Below are 25,936 nucleotides of genomic sequence, written 5' to 3' on the forward strand. Positions count from 1 at the left end.
CACTGCGCAAGCTTAGGGTACAACTTCTAATGCACCTGAATTTCACCCCTTTTCCACTTCATTAACTGTTACACCTCGGAAAATTTTTCGTTGATGCACAGTGAATAGACTAACGAAGAGCACGAAGTATATGGTATTTCAATAAGTAAGGAATGACATTTGATGACCCTAATTAAGATTTCAAAGACATTCGAGGTAAGAGGAGAAAGTTTGCCAAGAGAAGGCAAGGCATACGACATGACGGAAGGATTTACGAGTAACAAGTTAATGATGATTTAATGATGCTTTGGAGAAGAATTATAACGTCCCTTAGATTGCTAATGAGGTGATAAACAAGTGTTGAGAAGGTTCCATAAGGATTGGAGATCAAACGAGTCGACGAGAATGAGTTCGGAAGAACGGGCATTATACGGCGCCAACATATCGGCCGTATAAATTATACTCGCCGTATGTTTGGCCGTATAATCAGCCCGATGGCCAGCCTCACTGGACCAAAAGTACGACCAAACATACGGTCGCATAATTTATACGACCGTATGTTGGTCCGTGAAATCCAAGTGGGACTGAATTGTGTATTATTAATAAGGGACCAAGTTCATTTCATTTTATTTCCTCTTCACACCCCTTCTCTCTAGAACTCTCTAGAATACTCCTCCACACTTCTCCCACAAGAATTCAAGAGATATTAGTGATCAACTTCATCAAACAAGTGAATCAAGTGTAAGAAACCCATTAAAGTTCATCCAAGACAAGGAATCCAAGCGGAGATGGAACTGTGGTTTTGCTCAAGGAAGTGTTTCCACCCAAGTGGTCATTCCTACACCATCTAAGGTAAGTTTTATGGTATTTTCATGTTGTTTAAGGTATTGAGAAGTGGAAACACTTGAATTGTAGCAGAATATAGAAAATGGGTCATGAATATGGGAATAGTGTCATTTTTGAGTAAAAGCTTGGATTGAGTCATGATTCTTGATGTGTTGTGATTATGATTATGTTATAAATGATGTTAAGAACATGGGATAGACATTGTATATGAATGAATGTAATCGTGTGCTATGACCATGGATATGGATGATTGGGAGTGAATTGAGAAGTAAGGATAATGTAGGTGAATAAAGACTATTGTTATGATGTTGTGAATGTTATTATTGATGTTTGGGAGTTGATATATGATATGATGAGTCATATAAATAAAGGAGATGTCCAATTTTCTCTACTTTAGTCATGTATGCTAAGCTATCGATTTTCTAATGATAGTATAACTCTAATGAAGGTAGAAACGTGAGTATCAAGGAGAACGTGTGTTGATAGAATAGTTGAACGAAAAGGTATGTAAGGCTAACCCTTCTTTCATAAGGCATGGTTCCTTGGCCAAATATCTATTCTTCTATGAGCCTATGATGTCCTCCAAATGATTCCATCTTTAAAAGCTACTAAGCTCATGATTCTCGATATGTTACGATTGTACTAAATTCCTCATATGATGAGTAATCCTCTAGGGATAGATGTAATGAACAACGATAGTAATGATGCTAAAGATGCTTATGAGCTTCTATGTATACGTGTCTACAGTAATGGCTATTATGAAACCCCGAGCTTATATGGTCGGTAGAATAAATATATATATATATATATATATATATGCGCGCGCGCCACCGCAACAGTACGGATAACCCCGAGCCTTGGTGGGCCGTATGTATACTCACCGAGCCTTGCCATGGCCGGGTATGTGAAACACCGAACCTTCATGGTCAGGTATGCTATGTATATGAATATGAATATATATATATGAATACAAAAATGGATACGAAATATAAATGAGTACGGATATGAATACGGATATGGATATGGATGTATGTACACAATCACGCATTAGAAATGAAAAGTCCTTATGAAAAGCAAGTAAGTGTTTATAACGTTGGATCTACTACCTCCCAGCTTATGCTATTTCTTAAGTTGCTTATTATGCTTCTATAATGATGTTGATCATGCTTTACATACTCAGTACATTCTTCGTACTGACGTCCTTTTGTTTGTGGACGTTGCGTCATACCGCTGGCGGGAGACAGGCTTGATCCATAGCTTTATTATTCGGACTACATAGCGAAGCTCCATTTCATTCGGAGCTACAGCTTTTGGTATTTATTCTTTTGTGTAAATATTTATGGGCATGGCGGGATAGGATCGCGGGATAGGATCCTATCCCGCCTACATGATATGACATACTCTCCTTAGAGGCTCGTAGACATGTGTATATGGTTAGATGTGTTTGGCCTTGTCGGCCTACATTTGTGATATCAATTTGTTAGCCTGGTCGGCTTATGTACACCTATATAGGCATTGTTATTGATGATGATATATATGTATTGTTGCCCGATGGAATTAGTATGAATAATGGATGAAAAGTATGATTTAGCTATGTGACTCACCTAGATGTAAATGTGAAAGTATGATAAGAGGTGCCCGGGTGGGTTACCACCGGGTGCCCGTCGCGGCCCTCTGGTTGGGTCGTGACATTAACGATCTGCAGCAACTCAATTTTTGGTTGGGTCCTTAAAGGTGAATCTTGTATTGTTCACAAAATAGGTGTCTATCTTGACTGACCACTTCTTTCTTATCCAAAATGGGGATGCCATAGACCATTTGAACGACAGGGAGGCACATAATACAATAGTAAAATAGAACAAGTCAGTTAACAATTTAACTTGAAAGCAGCAAGATAACGTAAAAGTTTCAACATAACAAAAACTACGGAAGAAAAGGAACTCAATCGGACAATAGTATAGGTTTGCCAAAGGCTGGTAGAATAAAGATACCTCCTCATTGAGTAAAAGGAGAAGATACATACAACAATGTACAAGACGTCGATGGATGTCTCTCTTTTTTTACACTAACCATGTTTTCTCGAGTTCATCTATTTGGCATAATGCACAAAGACATCCATTATGAAACACCGAAAACTGGAGGAGACCAAGAAAAATCCTCATGTATGTACTCATATAGACAAATGTTAGGTGCCAACTGTTAGAAAATGCAACCATTTTCCATTTCTTTCAAATTGCTACACTAGACTTCCGTAATCCCAACTCAGTTGTGATGTATCTTAGCAATTGTTGCACCAACTCTCTCACTCTAGCTTCCCTGCCAATAAAATATTACCTCATATTAGATATCTACTTCTTAATTAAGAAAAACAACAATAGAAAGGAAGTGCCAAAAGTTCGCTACCAAACCAAACTATGTTACAATAGCTCCTTTAACCAAAAGATGCCTAGACAGAAGAATTTACAGTGTAACCACATTCTCTTTCGTCGTTTCACCTGTTTACCTTGATATGACAAGTTCACAGAAGGATGGGAAAAGAACAAGTAAATGTGAACGCCTTGCTTGATTCTCTGCTGTAAGGCCTTCTCTTAAGTAAGGATGTAAAGGAAGTTGGGATACAGTGTCTGAATGAACCACAAGACGTGCAAGCTCTTGGAGGATAAAGATAACTTCTTTCACACGTGCTGCTGGCAATGGATTTTCTCCTGAGTCGTAATTGTATGATTTGAAAAATAAGCAGAAGGAAACAAGTATAACAAAAAGAGAAGCAATTGAAATCCCTTTCAATATAAAATAGATCACCCACCTAACTTGTTCTCATCCATCAAGTATCTTTCCAGAATGAATTCACATCTGGTTATTAATACTTTTATTGACATGTTGCTTACTTCAGATCTAGTTGAATTCCATTTGCCAGTTTCATGGCTGAAACCAAGTGAAATGAGTGTGAAAGGACAATATCCGCAAACATGGAAACCAGGAAAGATAGTGTCAATTACAAAGTACTATATATACCTGCACAGAAGGAACAGCTTTTGCAAACAGTTCAAGGAGAACCTGCTACAATGTGTAGGCATCAGTTCGACAGTCTCAAGAGGCAAGGAACATGTACGTGATGCACACCGATCCAGAGTGGTGATTAGACGTTCCAGAATCTGCAATTAACATGATCATCAGCATTACACTTGATATCAACGTTTACTTCTACAATGCATCATTAAAATATATGAATTCAAACAGACAGACATACAACTTCAAGTGGCAATGGAGATATAACTCTAATATAGCAAGCAAAAAGTCTGACCTGTAAAAATGGATAAACATCATATGTTATCGTCTGCTGAACTTCTCAAGCCAACAATCTGGTTATTAATCCATAGCTGATTTTATCTATGCAGAAGGCTATAAATAATTCCTATAATCTCACATCTTATTGACCAGAGCTGTGTCACCTGAAATGCATATGTTCTTTTTCCCTAGCCTATTTTCGAGGATTCAGTTACTTGCAACGGGAACCATTAATTGTTAAATCATTTACACAAACAAGGGTCCTAAAGATGGTGACAGCTGGCCATTTGTTGGACTTAGTTGTTAGAAAACAAAAAAGAAATTGGGCCTAATTGGAAACATTTTATTGCCTAATGCCAAGTGGCACCGAATAGATTGAGAGAAAACCATGATAGACAGAATTTAATTCTTTCTCAACCTTTGGAACTTCCAGAAACACAAGCACATCTTGCATACAGAAGTTCCAAAAATGGGCTTGGTTCATTAGCATGGGAAGGTACTAAGTGGCCCAAAATGAAGTGTTTGTGAAAAGTTATTAAATATGTGCAGATGTAAAGTGAAAGAACTAGATTGCGAATATCTAAAAAGATTTGGGTTGGACAGTTACTTCAAGAGGCGCATCAATCTGTGATTTGAGAATCTTGTCTCCTAGAATATCCAAGAGATTCATCTCCAGAGATTCATCAGCACTGTCCACCATCACTGAAAGTGCACGACCACAGTACCCTATTAGAAATATCTCAAAAATGTCAGCAACTTCTTTCCAGATACGCATTCTTGCAGGTGTGGTTATCAACTCTGGCCCTGCATTCTCTGTCAGTTTGCTGATATCATCAAGCAGAATGCAACTGAAACCTTCAACTGCTAGCCTCCAAAGTGAGCCATCAGGATTGTCTCTTCTTGTTATCATACATCTACAAAATAAATGTAGAACTCAATTTACAAGAAGCACCAAACTCTTTGAGCATGTTAATCTCTTTGAAAGAGGAACACAACCAATAAAAGGAGTATAAGTAATTCCAACTGTGATCCATACAGAATGACTTATGTATCATTGACATGTGAGCCAAAATAAAACAAAACAAAAATACAATAGAAGCCTACAAATTCAGGAAGAGACGAGAAAAGATTATGTCAAAAGTAGATCATTTCTAATTTCTATCAATATCTAATGACAGTCTTCCCTAGTAATTTTGTATGATTAACTGAAGAGAACATGAGAATGGTATTATAAGCTCCCTATTTACCCCATCTTCATAACAAGATTGGATCCTAAGCTATTTCTCTCAACTTCATAACAAGGTTGCAAAATCTTGCATCCCTTAGTCAACTCTTTAAGATAGTTTTCCTTAAGATGGTTTCCCTCTTTCAAAAGAATATGCTTCAGAGTAATATTTTTATCAAACACTGTAATCAGCATCTTTAATGATAGACGGAAAAAGAAACAAGAGGATCTATCATACATGATCAATTCTCACCTTCCCAAAGATTGAATAATATCAGGTAAAATTTTGTACTTCTCTGCAGGTGGAGCCTGCAAGAAGAGATCCACTAACACGGGGACAAGTTTTTCCGCGAAAATATGATTTGAGATACTTGGCACTGTAGTTGATTCAGGATTCCTAGGTGAAGCTTCCACTTCCCCTTGGGATTCTGAAGCAATTCCATTACTGATCTCAGCATCATCTTTGGTCGCTGGGCCACACAATATCAAACAAAATAAGTTTTGTTTAAAAATATAAAACAGCTCAAAGAAATGTATTGATTTCCAAACAAGTAACTACTCTCACTGGTCTCATGGTGGCTCTCATCTTCAATTTTGCCCATACAGGAAACAGAGCTTGGAAGATACAACAATAATTTTGTAAGCAACGGTGACCACATGGAAGAAAGGTGTTCTGCTGGACGCAATTGTGGAAGTATTTCCAGTGCAGTACGTTGCACAGGTGGAACATGACCCTAGAGAAAGAAAATTGCCATCGCAAACAAATTTAAAATCATGAGCAAACAGATAAAGTGCAAGGTTTGTCGCATTATATAGCTGAGTACTTTAGCAATTTTCCGTCTTTCATGTTTTAGATAGAATGTCAGAGTTAGAGAACCCTAACTTGTCTTTCTTAGAACAAGTTATTTAGTATTAGAATGGCGTGGACACGAATACAGTGGAATGGTTATAGGGAGTTCATACAACTGACTCCAACTAGGTTGGGTTTGGGAGCTTGAGACATGATTCATTGATTGATCGAATGTTCTAGAAATACAAAACATTAACTAGAATCCAAATTCAAATAAAACGCAAAATAGTTTAAGATATCTGGATCTTGAGGCAAACTTGATATGAGTATTAGCTAAAACTTGGGTAGCTGCCAGACAAATGATTATGAACCATGGTGAGGGTAAGTTGGAACTCCATAATACAATCACAAAAATCAAGGGTGGACAGAATAGCCAAAAGAGTTTACTAGAGAGAAAGCGAAGTTCTTTCTGACTGCTGCTTCTGCTAATCAAGTGAGGATGGCCCTTCATAGAATTAAATAACAAGGGGACCTCTAGCCTATAGGCGTCTTGTTGAATTCATATTATGAAGTATTCTCCCTTTTTGTCATAATAGTTTATTGGAAAACAATGACACTTGAATCTACTCATATATACACTCCACACTTTAGAAAAATCCACACAATTCTCACATGTTTATATGATATTAATCCTTATTAATTATTGTAATAACCTAATATGCATTTTAAGCATGTATATATGCTGATATAGTAATTTGCAACTTGTAGGTTTGGTTTGGGTTGAGACTCCAGGGGTTTGGAAATGTTTCAGACAAGATTGAAATTGAAAAAAGCAGTTGGTGCAATTTCTGGTGTTCTGGTGCAATATCGCGTTCGTGGAGGAAGTGTCGCTTTTGCAGAGGAATCTTTGATCTGAGACAGTCGACCTTCATTGTGATTGTGAGGTCAATGCCGCGATGGACAGCTTTATTGACCAGGTCAGGTCTTGTGATAATGGGTCTTTGCCCGCGATCGATGTAGCCAGGCTAGGTCCAGTAACACCATCGCGAGGTATGTGCCACGATCGTGATGCTGAAAGGTATATATGGACCAGTCCGTAATTTCATACTCATCTTCACCATCTTTGACGAACCTAGAAACGGGAATTGAGGGATTTCAACTTGGTAACTTCATAGCACTTCAAGGTAGTGATTCTAAACTCGTTCATGGTGATTATACTTGCTTTTAATTGAAGATTAAGCATTAAAACATGGAATTTATTGTGGAAATCGGGGATTTTAGGCCGATGCCCAAGAAACACTAAATTATGGATTTGATGAACTAAATGGCCTCCAAATGGAAATCTACGCATAGATTTGGACTCGTGAGTTATGGGTAACTTGGATTTAAATTTTGTTAAGAGGTTTGAGCATGTTGAACCGTGGTTTATTTAGAGTTGAGAGGTTTGACCATGTTGAACCGTGGTTTATTTAGAGTTGACTTTGACCAAATCTTAAATTATGGAATTGGGTCAAATGACCTCGATTGACACTGTTGAGTATATTTTTGCATAGATCTATATCGTTCAGTGGACATTGGGCATGGAAAAGCTGTTTCGGGAGAATAGTTTGGGTTGGACCGACGTAAGTTAAGACTTCAACCTCAATAGGGGATTTTTCCCAAAACTAAAACTTGTTTTATACATGATAATTGATAAGTATATGGGTTACTGTAAATATGAGGTAACGAGCATATATGTGGGCACCGAGGTATGATATAGGTTGTATTACTGCTACTTTGTTGTGCATGATATGTCATATCTATTAATTGATTATCTGTGTATAATATGCTAGTATAATGTTATATGCATATGGTACATGCTAGAATAACATTATGGTACTCATGCAGATTTACATGGTTGTACTGGATTGTCATGCGCATTGCTGGTATGTATGTTGATTTACAGATTCGGTTCACATAGGATATGTGGAAAGCATGTGGATTCATGTTCAGGTTATCAGTTACGAGTTTTGTAATTCCAGAGTTGTCAACGGCGAAAAGCGCTCCAGGTCTATTGGGGCTTTAAGCACAAAGACAATCGTAGTCTGGGTTTTACTTAAAAAAGGCACGATAAAGGAGAAAAAACATATAGATGTAATTCAAGAAAAAGGCAACAAATTCATTTATAGAATTTTCCTTAACAACTAATATACTTATTTGTCGATTTTATTTTTTGTTCAGTACTGCTAGATTAAAGATAGGACTCATGAACACATGGTCTTTCCGTAAAATTAGGTATTTTGTGTATATATTTTTTAAAATTGGTATAATATCAACTGCTGGAACACATGTTACAAGAAAGCTAAGTGGTGCACTTGGTTGAAGGTTGAGTTATTTACCTAGAGGGATAGGGTTCAATTCCCACTTCATACATTTTTTCCTTCTTTTTTTTTTTTTTTTTTTTTTAGTGGTGAACCCATGTTCTAGAAATCCTAGATTCGCCTCTGGATACGGATGCTGGGATTCAGCCAAGAAAATTCAAAAAAAAAAAAAAAATCTTAAAATAGAGCTATAAAGATATTCTAAATTTTGAGAGATATTCTATGAAAACATACATGTATATTGTAGAATTAAATCTTTAATTCTCCAAGATGGGCATGCAATTTCCCATGTCATAAATCGGTTTTATCTTTTATTTTGAGAAATCAAAATCTCAATCTTTCCTCAACATTTGTCCATGGACTCGGGTCAAAGTATTCGAAGTTGGTTGACCGAATCCGAGACGTATCCCGCACCCGAACCTGTCCCAGTCTCATGTCAAGACGGGTTCGGCATCAAACATGAAGAGTCCGCGCAACCTTACGCCTCAGTGCCTTGCCTACACTTAGGCGCAACTTAAGCGAGGCGAGGCACCCTCCCTAAGCTTTTCTGAGCTTCAGCACTTAAGTGCGGCTCAAATGAGCCTCTAACAACACTGGTGGATTCATTTTCGGGATTTCAGTTTCAGACGTGTGGAATGGATCCTCTCATGAGTCGCTAGTCTTGGTAGACCCCAGGACAGTGTGCACGCAGGTTATTAGGCATGTCGGTTATTGTGAAAGTGCATATTTGTCATATGCTTCCTCGTTGTATATGCTGGACTCTGTGCATATTGACATGCTTTATCATGTTCATACTAGTAATTGTGAGTATAATATATTTACAGGTTATTGATAAAAGATTACTTTCGTATCACGACTCTCGCCGCTACCTTGTTGGGAGCCAATGATACTTATTGAGTACTCCCCATACTCCTTTTCTTTTCCTGCATTTATTGCAAATACAAATTCGAGCACTAGCGAGCATCAAAGTTGATTGATAATACGAGTTGTTGATTTCAGTGCTGAGCCAACCGCTTAGTCATGTGGCTGCTTGGAGTTTTCTTCAATATTTTGTCTATTTTCCATTTTAGACTTGTCATGTACTTATAAATTCTTAGATGCTCATGCCTTAGTGTGAGTCTGGACCTATTATCATAAGCGTTGTATCAGATACTATTATTGGATTAAGTATATTATCGTCTCTATGTTGGGAGTCATAATCGGTTTTGGGTGATTTTGCTACTGTTTTAGATTGGTACTCTCAATCAGGGGGTGGTCGGGTTCCTTTCACAATGCCCGGGGATTTTGGGGCATGACAATTATATCACATGAAATGCAAGTACTCACATATTCAGCTTCAAAATTACTATTGGCGACCTTGGCTTGTTTAATCCCTGAATCTACAACTGACAGCAGCTTTAGGTATGTGCCATTATCAAACATCCCCTGTGCTTGAACATACAATTCACCTGCCAATAAAAAGGTACTCATTGCAAGCTACGGATAGACTACAAAAGTTGTCACAGTTTCATGACATATATGCTCCCTATCTCCTTGATCAGACTGATATCAACATTCAGCCACTACAAAGATTGCATGAATATAAATAAGTAAATAAAGACTTTAACCTCATGAACTCAAACAATAAGGATTCCACGTTTTCTGACCTACAGATATAAAGGACAAAGGAATTACTGTACGAGGGAACATACAAAAACCAGGAGATTATTGACATGGGACACAAACAATTGTCCACCTTTTCTGGTCTTGGCTAAAGGATGCACTATAATATTTACAGTATTTCTCTTTTACAATTTTTCTAAGTGTCATAGACACTGTTGCTTAGTGGCTAACTTCATGTGATCTTAAGCTAGCATTTGGCCATAGATTCCCAAAAAAAAATTGAAAAACTTGGTTTGGATGAAATTTTTCAAGTTCTGAAAATGCGTTTTGGCCCTAGTTTTTCAAAACATATTTCACTTTTTGTTTTGGAAAACATTAGAGATTACTTATAAACATAAGTTCTAAAAACTATCAAGACTACCCAACCATACAAAACATACATACTTGCTAATCCCAAATTATGCATAACATGATACTTTAATAACAATTGCTAATAACACACTTACTAGTTACTACAATTCAAATTACAATATAATGATCCATCCGCTCAAAGAAAAAAACAACGGTAGTAACTAGCTTAGCTCTTTCACTTTATAGAAGAGACTGCTTTAATTGTGGAAACATGGTAGATACGGCTTTAATGGAAGAACATGGTAGACAGAATTACTTGGGTCATAAATAGATGGGGTATTTTTATAAAATATAAAAGTTTGGGCTAGTTTTTAATATTTTTGAAAATGCCAAAACATAGATCTTGGCCCAAAAATAGGTTTGAGCCAGAATTTGGGATTTGAAGATCTGTTTTCAAAATGTGTCAAAATTTTATGGCTAAACAAAGATTTGAAAACGAATCTTTAAAATATGTTCCCAAAATCTATGGCCAAACGGGAGCTAAAACTCCTGGTGCTCAAGTTCATTGCAGCGACTGAGGACTTACCTAATCTTAATTTAGTGTCATCTTATTCCTAATCCTAGTTTGACAAACGCTGAAATACTGGTTTGGTTCAATTTAGACCCTAGAAGAGCCTAATCCAGATTAAGTTTGTTCCAAGACAAACTCAAGTTGGTCCTAGCAAAGACTATTCTGATATTTTATTGATTTATTATGCATATAATTATAGTAGACACATCATTTATAAGATAAAATAGAACTATAGCTATTTATGACTATTGACATCCTAGTATTTTTTAAATTAAAACGTAGAGTAATAAATTTGCCAAATAGAGATCATATAAAGTCCTGATTAACATCCAATTTGATCAAACACAACACTAAATGCAAAGTGGATTGAACTAATCTAGATAAATTTCTATTTAGATTTCATATAAGGAAGCTCCAAAACGGCCCTTTATTGAGTAATGTCGATTATTACACATAAAAACACTTACCGAGACCGTGTAAGATCTCCTGCTTCAACTTGTATGCCATATTCCCGCTGTAGTTTGGTGACTTGTGCAGCACAAGCTCATAGACATCAAGCACCGAAGTCAGGTAAGGCATAGGCAAATTTCCCTGCTTCATAGGAGTTATTCATTGAAAATAAGCTAAAACCTAAAGTATTTCGTAATATTCACCACACTGATAACTTCTGTAGCCTTCTTTCTATTTGCATGAAGATATGTTATATGGACAAATACAGTGAATCACATGATTACCTTTGGAGAATGAGAAACTATGGTGGACTGTAAACAATTCACAGCTGCAAGAGCAACTTCTTTACTACCGTTAAATATGCTGTTTCTTACAAAGAGAAGCAAAGTCTCCCATCCTGCATAAACACAGAATTCTTCTATGATCACTGAGAATGTTCTCACCAGGAAAAGACAACATGATTATAAATCAAAAGGATTGTGAATATTACCAGACTGGAAATTTTCTAAGCTTCTCAAGAAAGGGAAAAAAGAACGTAGAATTCGAGCTATGCCTCCAAGTACAAGCACAAGTGTCTCATCCCATTGTTTCTGAGCTGTGTTACGACTGCAGAACCAATTAATTTGCTCAACAGAGATTCAAAATACAAGCAAATAGAAAAATATATTGACAGTAAATGGTCATTCCAAAATTGGCATACCTATGGTGTATGAGCATATGAACTGCTTTTCCTCCACGTGTTCCTAGTTCTTTTCCTTGCCATTCTGTCTTTGAAGATGTTGCAGCCTAAGCAAAATATATCTGATTGGTCAAGAAAAGCCACAGGGAAGTCCCTAAAATATATTGGAGACATTTCCACCTACCATGTGGGAAGAGCGATCTAATGTAGGGAAAATATAATTCCATAGACAATCCTCCCACATACTCTTTGAAAGCTTTTGCCCATGGCAGCCAAGAATTTGAAAAAGTGTCCGAACAGCAGAGTTCCTAACCTAAAAATAGATTAGGTGAAACACATAATTATGTCCGCTACTTACAAAAGCATCAAAATACCACACAATTTTCATCACGGTTAGGAGTAGCTTCAGCTCACGTCTACTTAAATAGATACCAAAATGTGATTTTATAATATAACTTTAACATGGTCACAGGATCTGAAAGAAACCTTCAATTAGCTGCATTGAAACCTAAAAACAGTTGCACGCTAGCATCTTTCTTAACATTCTTAGAGACGTCATAAGAGATTTTAATTAGAGATGGCATTTGTTGTATGTCCACCAATTTTTGTAACACTTCCTTAAGCCTCTCAGTGAATAACTTGGAAATAATTCTGTAAATTGAGCCTATCAGACTATGGGTCTGAAATCCTGTATACCCTTAACACCATTCTTTGTTGGGATCAAGGCTACATAAGTAGCATTGAAGCTTTTTTCAAAGACTCCCCTGCTGTGAAAGTTATGAATAGTATTTATGATGTCCTATCTGATTATTTCCTAAAACTTATGAAAGAATCTCATAGAATAAACATCTGGCTTTGGAGCTTTACCAATAGTACACTGTTTAATAATCTGCCACACCTCCTGCTCTTTAAAAGGTCTTTGTATTCTCTCCATTTCAATTTCAGATATTCTGGAACAATCCCCTTTTGATTTTGTTTCTTGAAAGCAGTAAACATCTGCTTTCCACTTCTGACATAAGACTCCTCACCGTGCTCCTTTTTACCCTTCTATTTAACGCTCCTTTTTACATTCCATGAAATAATTTTAAATATTCATTGATTATCTTCATCTACCCTTCCCCTGGTACTGCGTCTCGACCCATTTACTTTAGATTTCTTGTGAAAACCAAACCCTTAACTTCATGGATACCCTTGAACTTTGGTGTCGCAACACTGGCCTTGTCTGCAACTACCCCTTTTTTTTTTTCCTCTGGCTGTTAATTTTCATGAAAAGAGCCAAAGCTACATTTTCACGCCCCAAAAATCCACCCCAAGTTAGTTACTCAGTCTGATTATGTTGTTATGAACCCAAAGGATCCATTCATTTCGTCTTCCTCTGCCTGTGAATCTAACCCCCTGTTTGGATGGTGGTTTCCCGCGGTTCATTAATGTATGGTTTTGTACGAAACCATGTTTGTTTCTATTGTTCTTAAAATTATGTGGTATGGTGTTATAAACCCGTGGTTCATCCCATGGTTATATAACCATAAAAAGTCCCAATTTTTGTAACCACGGATTTGGTGGTTTTTCCGTGGTTACGTATTTTATTTCCCTATTATACCCCACCCTCCACCATCCATCCCACCCCACCCCCACTCTACCACTCACACTCACCCCCACCCCACCCCTGCCCCACCCTCCACCTTCCACCCCACCCCACCCTGCACCATCCACCCACCCACCCCTACCCTACCACTCACCCCCACCCCACCCGCACCCCCAACTACCCCACTCCTCCCGCCACCTATCCCCACCACCCCAACCACTACCCCTCACCACCGCACAACCCCACCCTACAACAACTCACCCCCACCCTACCACCTCACACCACCCACCCCTCCACCACCCTCACCCACTACCCGTCACCACCACCCAACCCCACAACCACTCACCCCCACCCTACCACCCACTACCCCCACCCTCATCCCACAACCACCCACCTCACACCACCCACTACCTACTTATTTTTTAAAGTTCTTATTTTGTTTTATTAATCTTTATAAATTAATTTCTAATTAAGAGTTAACGGTATTTTAGTAAACTTACAAATTATTATACAGTACCATACAGTCAAACCAAACAATACAAATGTTATTAAACCACAACAAACGATTCAGTCTATCCAAACATTGTGTTCATTAATACAATACAGTACAATACAACACAACACCATATTATACCATACCATACTGTACATTAATGAACCACGGGAAACAACCATCCAAACAGAGGGTAAAGGTACAGGCTCCTCACATAACCACAACTCCTTTCCATTCAATTCTGCCATTTGCATGTCTGTTTCGTGCATCGCAGATGGTAAAATTTCTTCACCCCCTTCAATAATCGCTGCCCCGATTATGTCGTCTTCCTGTGAAACCTCAGTTTCTTGTTGGTTTTCATCACTCTCAAGGTAAACAAAATTGGATTTTCAACCCTTTCACTATTTCTTGCAGGCTCTTACTAGTAGTTGATTATTTTGCCTCCACTTCTAGAAATAAATAATCTATTCTATCGTATTTATATTCATTGGTTAGGCCAAATTGATTGCAAATAAATCCTGGGCCCAATAAGGTGCCATCCCATTGTTAGGTTGGATCGGCCCAATGTTGAATTATAAGCGGGAGATATTCTATTTGCAGTCTCACGTGCTAGGTTTTTTGAAATTGAGCTCCTAAGGACGAAGCCACATGTTCTGCACAGTAACTAGCCTGCGCCAACTGTCCCCTTTCATCTCCCTCTATATCATAAACTACTCTGTCTTCATCTACGATCTACGCCATTGATCAGCACCCTGACGATCATATGTGCCACATTTCGCACCAAATAGGTATCTTGTAAACAAGTTTGTCACACTCCACGTCCACATCCTTAGGTATAAGCTCTCCATCTCCTTTTAATTTAATCCTAGCCCACCTTAGATGATTTTTCAGTGAAGATTCTTCTTTCTGTTTCCATCCAACCTCCACAAAAATCTCCAATCTCCTAAAAGACTTTTTGTGACCATAAGTTTAGAGAAAGACTCAGCAGGCGTATCCAGACCCAGTCTCTTTTAATGTTTGTTGGCCAGCATCCCAATTTAAGTATTCACAACTCCATGTTTAGTTTGGATTTCCGTCATCTCCACTCACCAATGAGAATATGCTCTGCCACCTTTCTTGATGGTAGTTTGAATATAAACGTGAAGTCGTTCATCACATAGACATTCACCCCATGTGTTGCTTTCCAGACTGTGCTTACCCATCTACGAACCTCGTTCAAGGTAGGAATCTCCGACAATTCAGCCTCAAACTTACCCACTAAGCATCTGCCAAGAAGATCTCCACCACATAAATCAGAAGTCCCAGAAATGACAAATCTCAATTTTAAGTATTTTATAGTTAACCCAGTGTTGTCAAAGGCGAGCTTAAGCCATAAAGCGAGGCACAAAACATGTTGAGCGCTTGGCCTTGTTTAATGTGCGCTGCAATATCGTCATCAAGGTTCTAAGACATACTTTTCCTTGCTAATAAGCGTCTCCCGAAGATGTCACACTAAACAGTTGATATTTTACTTTATCTTAAATTATTTTTTCAATTTCTTTGTTCAATTTCTTTGTTCATGCTCATATAATGATTCCCTTTCTACAAGAACAAGGCGACATTCAAAAAGCAACTATAGAGGTATCAAGTTTCTAAGTCACACTTATGAAAGTATGGGAAAGGGTGGTGGAAATGAGGGTGAGGAGAGGTGTGTCTATTTCGAGAGAACCGGTTTGGATTCGTGCGGGGCGCTCGACTACGAAGCCACTCGTATTATAAGGAGATTGGTGGACGGTATAGGGAGCGGAAGAGGGACTTGCGCGTATATTCATTGACCTAGAAAAGGCCTACGACAAAGTGCCAAGAGAGGTCACATGGAGATGCTTGGAGGCTAAAGGTGTACTTGTAGTGTACATTAGAGCGATAAAGGACATGTATGATGGAGCTAAGACCGAGGTAAGGACGGTAGGAGGAGACTTGGAGCAACTTCCTGTTCGATGGGGTTACGTCGGGGATCGGCTCTTGCTTGTTTCTATTCGCCTTGGTGATGGATGAATTGACGCGACAAATACAAGGTGAGGTGCCTTGGTGTATGTTGTTCGCGGATGACATAGTCCTGATTGACGAGACTCGCAGCGGAGTTAACGATAAGCTGGAGGGCTGGAGACAGGCGTTGGAATCTAAAGGATTTAAATTGAGTAGGACCAAGACAAAATACTTGGAGTGCAGGTTCAGTGGCGTACCGCATGAGGCTGACGAGGAAGTGAGGCTTGATACCCAGGCCATTCAAAAGAAAGGAAGTTTCAAGTATCTTGGGGCTATTATACAGGGAGATGGGGATATCGACGAAGATGTTTCACATCGTATTGGTGCAGGATGGATGAATGGAGACTCGCGCTCCGGAGTCTTTGTGGACAGAAAGTGCCACCAAAACTTAAAGGCAAGTTCTACAAAGTGGTGGTTAGGCCGACTTTATTGTACGGGGCGGAGTGTTGACGATCGAGAACTTTCATGTTCAGAAGATGAAAGTCGCGGAACGGCGAATGCTGCGATGGATGTGTGGGCACACTAGGAGGGATAGAATTAGGAATGAAGATATCCGAGACAAGGTGGGAGTGACATCGGTGGAGGACAAGATGCGGGAAGCGAGGGCCGAGATGGTTTGGGCATGTGAAGAGGAGAGGCACGGGGGCTCCCCTTTGCGGAGGCGTGAGAGGTTGGCTATGGACGGTTTCGGGGAGAGGTAGGGAGACGAAAAGTATTGGGGAGAGGTGATTAGACAGGATATGGCACAATTTCAGCTTACCGAGGACATGACCTTAGATAGGAGGTTGTGGAGGACTCAGATTAGGATAGAAAGCTAGGTTGCTTATCCTTCCACCATAGTAGTTGTAGTTTTGCCCATTCGTTTATTGCCATTTGATTTTTGCATTTGATTTCTGCTTATATTTGTTGGGCCTTTGTACTTTGATTATCTTATTTATCTATGGTAGTTAATGCTCCTTTCTACCATGACTTCCTCGCTTTTGTTATTCCTCGCTTTCATATTGTTTTTGATATGCCTGGCCCTATCTGACCTTTTGTCTTATTTTCCTCTTGTTTTCCTCTCTTGAGCCGAGGGTCTTTCGGAAATAGCCGCCCTACCTTTCAAGGTGGGAGTTAGGTCTCGCGTACACCACTTTCTCCCTCCCGGACCCCGGCGGGGATTCTACTGGGCTTCTTGTTGTTGTTGTTGTTGTTGTTGTTGTTGTTGTTGCTCATTATTATAAGTCTTTGACTAAACATATGTATTTTGTAAAAAAAAAAAAAAAAAAAATCTCCATTTGCGCCTTTTTTAATTGAAGTCCACGCTTTATTTGCGATTTGCACTTAAAGCCCCAACGGACTTCAGAGCTTCTTTGTGCTTTTCGCTTTTGACAACATTGGGTTGACCATTGTGTTTGTTTTGTTGTCCATTTTCTCCTTTCTGGTATTAATAAAATTTCTATATTTAATGCTACCCTGCATTGAATGGTGTCTCTGGCACTATCAGGATTGATTTACGAACACCTTGGATCGCCACTATACTAGCATACCTCCCATATCTGTTATTCTTCAGTAAACAGAATATGTCTGCAAAGTGATCTTTCATCCTCCATCTCAACAGCTTCCACCTGCATCTTTGATGCCATATTTAAAATCCCCACTATCCACTGCATTAGTTTAGCACTAAAAGTCACTCGCCACATCTGTTGTCAACTCCTCTCCACCCATTCAAACCACACTTCATTCCCCGTGACCGTTTTGCTGATTTCGTATGATTTAAAACCTTCTGCAAATGAGATATTCGTATCCCCCATCTTGCCCAATGAAATTACATACTAGGTTTCTGATCAATCACCTATGAATGATTGAGAAGAAACTATTAGCCAACTAAACTAAAGAGAAACGGTCTTGAAAGCCTATAAATTAGTTGCGTAGCAGCTTATTTGCTCAAAATCTGTACCACAGGAAAAGCATAATTCCACAGAAAATATAAATACCTCTGGTCTTTCATCAGCACCAAGGTCTTGTAATAAAGAAAAAACTGAAAAGAGCAATTTGTCACGGTCAACAATATTCATTTGGAGTGCTTGGTCATTAACTTTCCCAGAGAAAGTGAGAGCCTGCTCTTCCTTCATTCCATTACTATCTGGAAGCAGATAAATATCCAGTTTTCATCTAGCAGTTAGAAAAGAAGAAAGAACTAATTACATGCTTTTAATAGGAGAGAGAACCGACAGCCTATATACAACCTGTGGTTCTACCTGATTCTTTTTCTTCATTCTGTCTATAAAGAAGCCCCTTAACGATGAAATCAGTGGAAGTCCATAAAAGACCAATTGCTGTCAAACTGATATTCAGTTCAGTATTCTGAGCACTATATGCCCCAGTCACATCAATGCATCTGCAAAGGAAATAACATTATTAAATAATAATACTTTGCTGCTATTTGGATTTTTTTGCTCATTCCTCTTTTTAAATTTATTTCTTAATGCTATCTGAGAGCCTCTCCATCGAGTTTCTCTTTTTTCTCATTTTAAACACATAAACCACAGCTTGCAAATTGATCATGGTTTCCAGACATTATCCACATGTTGCTATTGATGCTGCAAAAACTAAGAGAAGAAAAGTAGACAAAATCCAGGAACAGAAAAGTAGCTTACACGTGAAGGCAGCCAGCAGGCACTGTTGAAAGGGCATCATTCATGATGACACGCAGATTCTGTGCAAGAAATATGGCAGTCAATCCACATCCAAGATGCACACGTAACTAAAGCTTCGCGTTCAAGAATGTTGCACCATTTACAGTATAAACATTAATAAGGTAGAACATAGCCAATGCTGACTGTTGCATCAGTGAGCCACCATCACTTATGTGGAAGCACTCCGTCCAACCCATTTAATTTTACAAAGTATTTTATTTAATGTGGGAAAAATTCTTGAATACAAGAAGTATACTAAAAGGTAAAGAACCTATACGAAATAATGGTTCTCTAAAATATACAACAAATTTTCTCTGCAGATAGGAACCTCATTGGTGCATCAAAAAGCAATTATAAACAAAAGGCTATTATAAACAAAAGCAATTAAAGTAGTCCCAACTCCATCAAAAGCCCCCTATTCCTCTCCTTTTATCGGACCCAAGATAAAGCGAGTAAGGGCGACAGCAATATAATCGAGATTATATGCACTGAACATAAACTAAACATTAATGGAAAGGGAAACCAGTACACCAACCATGTTATTTCAAAGAAGCATTTTAGAAATGATGAAAGAGTAGAGACCAAATATGAATCATTTTGGGGTTGAGATTTTCAATTTTCCTCAAAATGCCTTTAAAAGATGTAGGAGAAGAAAAAAGAAATTAGTCAAAGAATGAGAAGATCTGGAAAAAATGGGAATATCACGTTGTCCTTAAGATTTCGTTTGTTTGGTAACCCTCTACACAAGATCCACAATCCACTTTATGCAAACATGGTCCAGGTCACTAAAATATTTCCTAATGATATTAAATGAAATCCCTAGGGACTAAATCAAACTCCTTTTTTTTTGTATTGGAAAAAAGAATAACATGTATGGTGGATGCCTTGCTACGTGATCTGGCTTGAGTCAATAAACACTAAGCAAAATAAATGGAGGAGCTGGTTGAACTAAAATTGACCAGGTCGCATATCTCATGAGATGGCCCAGAACACTTGCACCCTCACGTTTGATGAATGTTAGGATTGTCACCTGAAATCCAAGAGTAATGAGATCCTTCTCGCCAGCGTTTGCTACAGACCTGAAAGCATAATTCCACGATTTTAGAGTTCTCTTACCTGTAAAAACTATGGCTCTAAAGACCAAAAGTAACTCGAAGTACTGGATAAGCACCTCAACAAATCAAGAATATCTGGCCAGCTATAATGGAGCTTTTCTCCATGTCTCTGAGAGAATATATCATTAAAAAGATAGAACGAATAGTGAGAGAGGATCGGGAAAAGAGAGTTCTGCATCTCTTTATCAATGTTATGGACTACATCAGTAACTTGGATCACAGTACCTCTAAAACGTGAAGAAGAATTTTCAGAGATCCAGCACGAACATCAATGTTTTGAGCTGAAGAATATAGCTCTTTCAGTGGAGATATAACAGCACACTCCAGTGACCTCAACTCTATATTCTCAGTTTGTACCTAGAGAGTTTGTCAAGGATAAGGATTATTATCACCTCGTATGCAAAAAGTCATGACCTCTCAATGGAAGGTTAATTCTCACATCGTTGCATGCACCCTGGAGCTTGGATGGTGCACGTTCCTGGAACTCATTAGATCCTAAAACAGCAGAAATAGATTGATCCATTGCATTCAGTGCAATAGTTCGCACATGTTGATTTGAACTATCAGTAAGCTACAAAAACATGAAGATATTAGAAAATATAGAACAAATGCAACCATAACATCTTATGAAATTTAGGCATAGATTACCTCAATAAAGTGGCTAATAACTTCATCCCATAATGGCCCCACCCCTGTTATAAAATACGATCATAATTTAGCCTTAACAATAAAATGAAATTGAAAAGCGGTTGTGTTGATCAATTAGCATGATATTTGAAGAATATTTTAGAAGAAAGAAAAAAGAGAAAACTAAAGTCATTTTGAAAAACAGAACTGCTAAGCTATAAGTAGAAGTCTGTTGAAGTAGAAAATTCATGCTGCTAGCTTATCGCACGGATTATACGCTATCTCATCACTCATTAAGGCTAGCGAAAAGTGATTGATTAAAGCATTTGTTCGTACAGCTCTCAAACCTCATGCCCTTTCTTTCAAAAATGAAAAAACAAATACTAACGAGCAAGAAAACGGAAGCCCTATGGCGCGACGGCTTCTCCTTTTCCTAGCGTTATTTACAGGAATAGAATATTTCCTTTATTTTGATTTATTGTCTTTCCTTAATACATTAGGATTCACTTGTATAAATACCCCTTATCCTTGGATGTAGACATACAAAGAAGCATTTTCTTCTTTCTCAAATTCATCATGGTATCGGCCTCATTGCTGCCTTTTGAGGTGTTTTTCTCACTTGCAGCATTAGGGTTCATTTTTTCCAAAAAAGAGGTCAAGTTTTCACCCTCCTTGAAGCTGTCCGCAAAGGCTACTTCTCATGGAATATTTTAGAGATTCTTTCTTGCTTCGGTTCGTCTGACAATTCCCAGCCTACACACCAAGTTTAAGATTTTACGATTGCTGAACCTAGGGTTCCGGCGAGACAAGATCTGTCTGACGATCTTTTCCCCTTTTTTCTTCTCTGAGGGACTAGAAGAAAAAAAAAAAGGCGCATCCCGATTTAGCAAGTCCGGGAAGGGCCACACCCCAAGGGGTGTGATATAGACAGCCTACCTAATGCAAGCATAAGTGGCTACTTCCACGGTCAACCGTGTGACCTATAGGTCACATGAGGGACTCATTAGAAATAATCCTCTTTTAATGTTTTGAAAAATTATATTTTCTGATTTGGAGTCTTATTAAACTATGTAAAAGACGGCTTCGGGAGAAACATTGTCTTCGGACAAAATTCAGCATCTTCACGGACTCCTAACCGAACTTGACTCACCTTCTGTTACCACATCTAATCACATGCAACCAGGTACTGCCTTTACTGCTCACCTTAATTCTTGAATTGTTAATTCTGGTGCGAGTTTCAGCTGAGGACATGACCGTAGATAGGAGGTTTTGGAGGACACAAATCAGGGTAGTAGGTGATTGAGCATTGTCACGCATCACATTACTCTTGTAGTTTCTCTGTTAAGGTCCCTAATTCTGGATCGAGTCGCTGGACGACTAACTGGAAAGCCAGGCCCAACACGCAGGTCTAAGCCCTTGTTCTTGTTCCTTGACTTGCCTATGATTGCTGAATTTTGCAATTCATTCAGGGAATTGCAGACCTGGGAACTTGTTTGAGAAAGTTCCAACTCTTTGTAACTTGATAAAATCCAATCTATTTTATTAATAACGTCAACTCTCTTAAATAGAGGGTTACAGTAGCAAGAGTCCTAACCAACTTAGAATAGCAAAAGTCCTATAAAACTGAAATAACAAGAATCCTAATCCACGCAGGGAAGTTTTATTTGACTAACAAAATAATTCAGAAAACATTAATCATTATCTGTCCTATTAATTCTCTCGTCTGGAATATTGTTTCCCCACAAACGCATCAATAACATTACTCCCTTCTGGAGAAAAAGCTTGTCCTCAAGCTTGAAGTCTGGAAAGGCAGATTTGAAATGATGCACTGTCTCCCAAGTGGAGTCCTCAACAGATAGGCCGCACCACTGAACCAGAATTTCCCAATTACCACGATTCAGACGCGACCGGAGCACAGAGCATGGGGTGGGAACAACACGTCCTTCTTGAACTGGTGGAAGAGTAGGTGGAGTTGCAGGTGCCTCACCCTTGAATGGCTTAAGAAGTGACACATGAAACACATCATGAAGTTTGCAACCTTCAGGTAGATCAAGTTGATAAGCAACAGATCCAATGCGCTTCAAGACCGCAAAAGGACCAGAATATTTTGGTGCAAGCTTGTGATGGACATGACTAGCCAGAGTTTTTGGCGATAGGGATGTAGACGTAACCAGACATAAGATCCTAGAGAAAATTCCACATCACGATGTCCCTTATCATAAAAGTTTTCATCTTGTGTTGCGCTCGTTAGAGTTTAGCTCAAATATCTTGTAAGGCAACATCTCGGTCTATTAATGCTCGGTCTACCGCATCAACTCGAGATGAACCAGCCATATAGGATTGCAACCGGGGAGGCTCGCGTCCATAAACAACTTGAAATGGAGATGCGTGAAGTGCTGAGTGGTAAGAAGTGTTGTAGCAAAATTCAGCCCAGGGGATCCAATCTACCCATTTCGTAGGACGATCACCCACCAAGCATCGCAAATACATCTCGATCGTGCGATTCACAACCTCGGTTGACCGTCCGATTGTGGATGATAAGCAGATGAAAAGTTTAATTTAGTCCCACTTAAACGAAACAATTCTTTCCAGAACTTACTAGTGAAGAGGGCATCTCGATCACCGACAATTGATTCTGGTATACCATGCAAACGAACAATATTTTCAAAGAAAAGCCTTGCTATGGAAGATGCGTTATATGGATGAGCAAGAGAAATAAAATGTGCGTATTTAGAGAACCTGTCCACAACCACCAATAACACTGTTTTACCTCCTGATTTTGGCAGGCCATCAATAAAATCCATTGAGATATCTGACCAGATTTGATTAGGCAGTTGTAAAGGTTGTAACAGTCCTGCTGGACTCAAATTATCAGCCTTATTACGTTGGCAAACTGAACAAGCAGCAACGTAATCCTTGATAGTTGTCTTCATAGCTGGCCAATAGAAATCCTTGCGAATACGTTGCATGGTCTTCTGCACACCTTCATGTGTGCTATCATGAATCCCGGACAAGACAGAAGTTACCAATGGTGAGTTTGGCAGGAGATAGACCCTGTCTTTAAAGAACAACAACCCATCTCGAAACACCCAATCAGCATCCATCTCTCCCCGTGCAATTTTAGCTTGAAGTTCCTGAAGAATGGGTGACTGCTTGACTTCTTCCCGAACTTCCTCAAATATCAAAACTTCCGGCTGAGAAATAGCAAATAACATATCTTCAGCCTCTTCTCGCCGCGATAATGCATCTGCAGCAGTATTCAATCGCCCAGCCTTGTATTCCACCCGAAAATCAAACCCCATCAACTTGCTAAGCCAATGTTGTTGAGGAGAAGTAGTAAGACGTTGATCTAGCAAGTATTTAAGGCTGTAGTGATCCGTCCGAATTAGAAAGGCTCGACCCCATAGATAAGGCCTCCAATGTTGAACCGCCTTTGTCAAGCCTATCAATTCCCGTTCATAAGCTGGAAGTTTCAAGTTTCGGTCAGCTAGCTTACGACTGAAAAAAGCAATTGGATGTCCTTGCTGTTGAAGGATTGCTCCTATTCCAACACCCGAAGCATCACACTCAACAACAAATTCTTCTTTAAAGTTTGGCAACTGTAACACCGGGGCAGAAACTAATGCCTTTTTAAGAGCTTCAAAAGAAGCAAGGGCATCATCGTTCCACTTAAAAGAATGCCGCTGAAGCATACTTGTTAATGGGGCAGCAATCAAACCGTAATTACGGATGAATTTACGGTAATATCTGTCAATCCTAAGAAACCACGCAACGCCGTTGTTGATTGTGGTTGAGGCCAATCCACCACGGCCTCGATTTTGCTAGCATCAACTGACACACCTATGTTTGAGACTACGTGGCCCCGGATAAGCTACTTGTTTTTCGCCAAAGGAACATTTGGATTTTTTTAAATAAAGGCGATGAGCTTGGAGCAACTCAAAGATGATTCGCATGTGTGACAAATGATCCTTCCAAGTCTTGCTATACACAAGTATGTCATCAAAAAATACAAGCACAAATTGACGTAGGTACTTCCGAATACCTCATTCATTAAAGCTTGAAAGGTAGAAGGAGCATTCGTCGATCCGAATGGCATGACAAGGAACTCGTAATGACCATGATGTGTTCGAAAGCGGTCTTCTCAACATCCATGTAATCCACGCGGACTTGATGATAACCGGAGCGAAGATCAAGCTTGGTGAAAAAGTGTGTCCCGTGCAATTCTTCAAGTAACTCCTCCACCATCGGAATAGGGAATTTGTCTTTTCTTGTTTTAGCATTTAGCTCCCTATAATCCACGCAAAAGCGCCATGTTCCATCATGTTTCGGACTAGTAATACGAGTGATGAGAAAGGAGAACGACTTGGTCGAATAATGCCTTGTCACATTTGCTCACATTGTTTCTCAATCTCATCTTTCGAAAGTGAGGGTAACGATAGGCCGAACTACCACCGGATTAGTTCTGGTACTAAGCATATGCGATGGTCGCGAGAACGCATGGAGCGGACCTACGGGTTCTTGGAAAAGGTCGTGAAATCGGCTAATACCTTCTCGAGCTCACCTTGCTTGGAATCTAGCGAAAGATGTAGGTGTGGGTGAAATAGTTGTTGTTGTCCATGTAAAATAATCGCTTGTCCTTTGCTTGAAATCTCGTGGTCAATAAGGCAAAATCCCGAGAATAGGGCCTAGTGTTTGTAGCCGTTTGATACCTAGGACAATGTCGAAAGCATCCAAAGGAATCACATATAAATCAACACCGAAGGAATGGTTAGTTACACACAATTGCACTTTCCGTGCAAATGCCCAACCGGAAATCTTCTCGCCGTTTGCCACGATACATAGAGATTTCCTCGATGTTGGATAGGCAAATCTAAGCGCCGGGCCGCCGTTGAGCTAATAAAGTTGTGTGTCTTGCCCGAATCCACTAAGCTAAGCAACAACTTCTTATCGATTAAAACTTGCAATCGCAAGTATTTCCATGTTGTTTTTTGATAGCATGGAGTGAGATGGCGGTGTTCTCCGCTATCCGTTGTTACGTCCTCGCATTCCCCATCCCCTCTGTTCCGACGAATAACTTTTTTGCCGATGGCTTGTAACATAAAGATCATCACGGTTGTAGCACAACCCCTTTGCACGTCGGGCGACCATCTCGGTAGGCGAGTCAACCTTTTAACAAAAGGATTCGAAGCGATTCTTGTAGCACTCGGAGTCGGCCGTTGTAGCGGCATTTACACTTAACTTTTGAGGTTGAACCATAGCCCCTTTGTGTGCT

The 25,936-nt window shown here is 39.2% G+C and overlaps 1 protein-coding gene across 5 annotated transcripts in view; it reads right to left on the reverse strand.

Annotated features, from left to right (window-relative positions):
* Positions 1 to 2,761: 2,761 nt before the first annotated feature.
* The window catches only part of LOC132044850 (uncharacterized), a 69,437-nt gene continuing 46,262 nt past the window's right edge, over positions 2,762 to 25,936 (reverse strand). For 4 of the 5 annotated variants that reach the window (XM_059435386.1, XM_059435385.1, XM_059435388.1 and 1 more), the window contains 21 exons: positions 20,686 to 20,729; positions 20,477 to 20,608; positions 20,263 to 20,394; positions 20,094 to 20,146; positions 19,953 to 20,001; positions 18,884 to 18,942; positions 18,473 to 18,624; positions 18,221 to 18,369; positions 12,326 to 12,454; positions 12,163 to 12,248; positions 11,953 to 12,068; positions 11,747 to 11,859; positions 11,480 to 11,603; positions 9,815 to 9,936; positions 5,904 to 6,072; positions 5,592 to 5,808; positions 4,721 to 5,027; positions 3,841 to 3,980; positions 3,632 to 3,750; positions 3,329 to 3,530; positions 2,762 to 3,141 (listed from right to left, as the gene is read on the reverse strand). In XM_059435386.1, the coding sequence (XP_059291369.1) occupies positions 3,054 to 3,141; positions 3,329 to 3,530; positions 3,632 to 3,750; positions 3,841 to 3,980; positions 4,721 to 5,027; positions 5,592 to 5,808; positions 5,904 to 6,072; positions 9,815 to 9,936; positions 11,480 to 11,603; positions 11,747 to 11,859; positions 11,953 to 12,068; positions 12,163 to 12,248; positions 12,326 to 12,454; positions 18,221 to 18,369; positions 18,473 to 18,624; positions 18,884 to 18,942; positions 19,953 to 20,001; positions 20,094 to 20,146; positions 20,263 to 20,394; positions 20,477 to 20,608; positions 20,686 to 20,729 (2,702 nt within the window). In that variant the 3' untranslated portion in view covers positions 2,762 to 3,053. The remainder of the gene's footprint in view (positions 3,142 to 3,328; positions 3,531 to 3,631; positions 3,751 to 3,840; positions 3,981 to 4,720; positions 5,028 to 5,591; positions 5,809 to 5,903; positions 6,073 to 9,814; positions 9,937 to 11,479; positions 11,604 to 11,746; positions 11,860 to 11,952; positions 12,069 to 12,162; positions 12,249 to 12,325; positions 12,455 to 18,220; positions 18,370 to 18,472; positions 18,625 to 18,883; positions 18,943 to 19,952; positions 20,002 to 20,093; positions 20,147 to 20,262; positions 20,395 to 20,476; positions 20,609 to 20,685; positions 20,730 to 25,936) is intronic. The other variant, XM_059435387.1, reaches the window with a different exon arrangement.

Source organism: Lycium ferocissimum, unplaced genomic scaffold (assembly GCF_029784015.1).
Source record: "Lycium ferocissimum isolate CSIRO_LF1 unplaced genomic scaffold, AGI_CSIRO_Lferr_CH_V1 ctg5331, whole genome shotgun sequence".
In the NCBI taxonomy this organism is placed as follows: Eukaryota; Viridiplantae; Streptophyta; class Magnoliopsida; order Solanales; family Solanaceae; genus Lycium; species Lycium ferocissimum.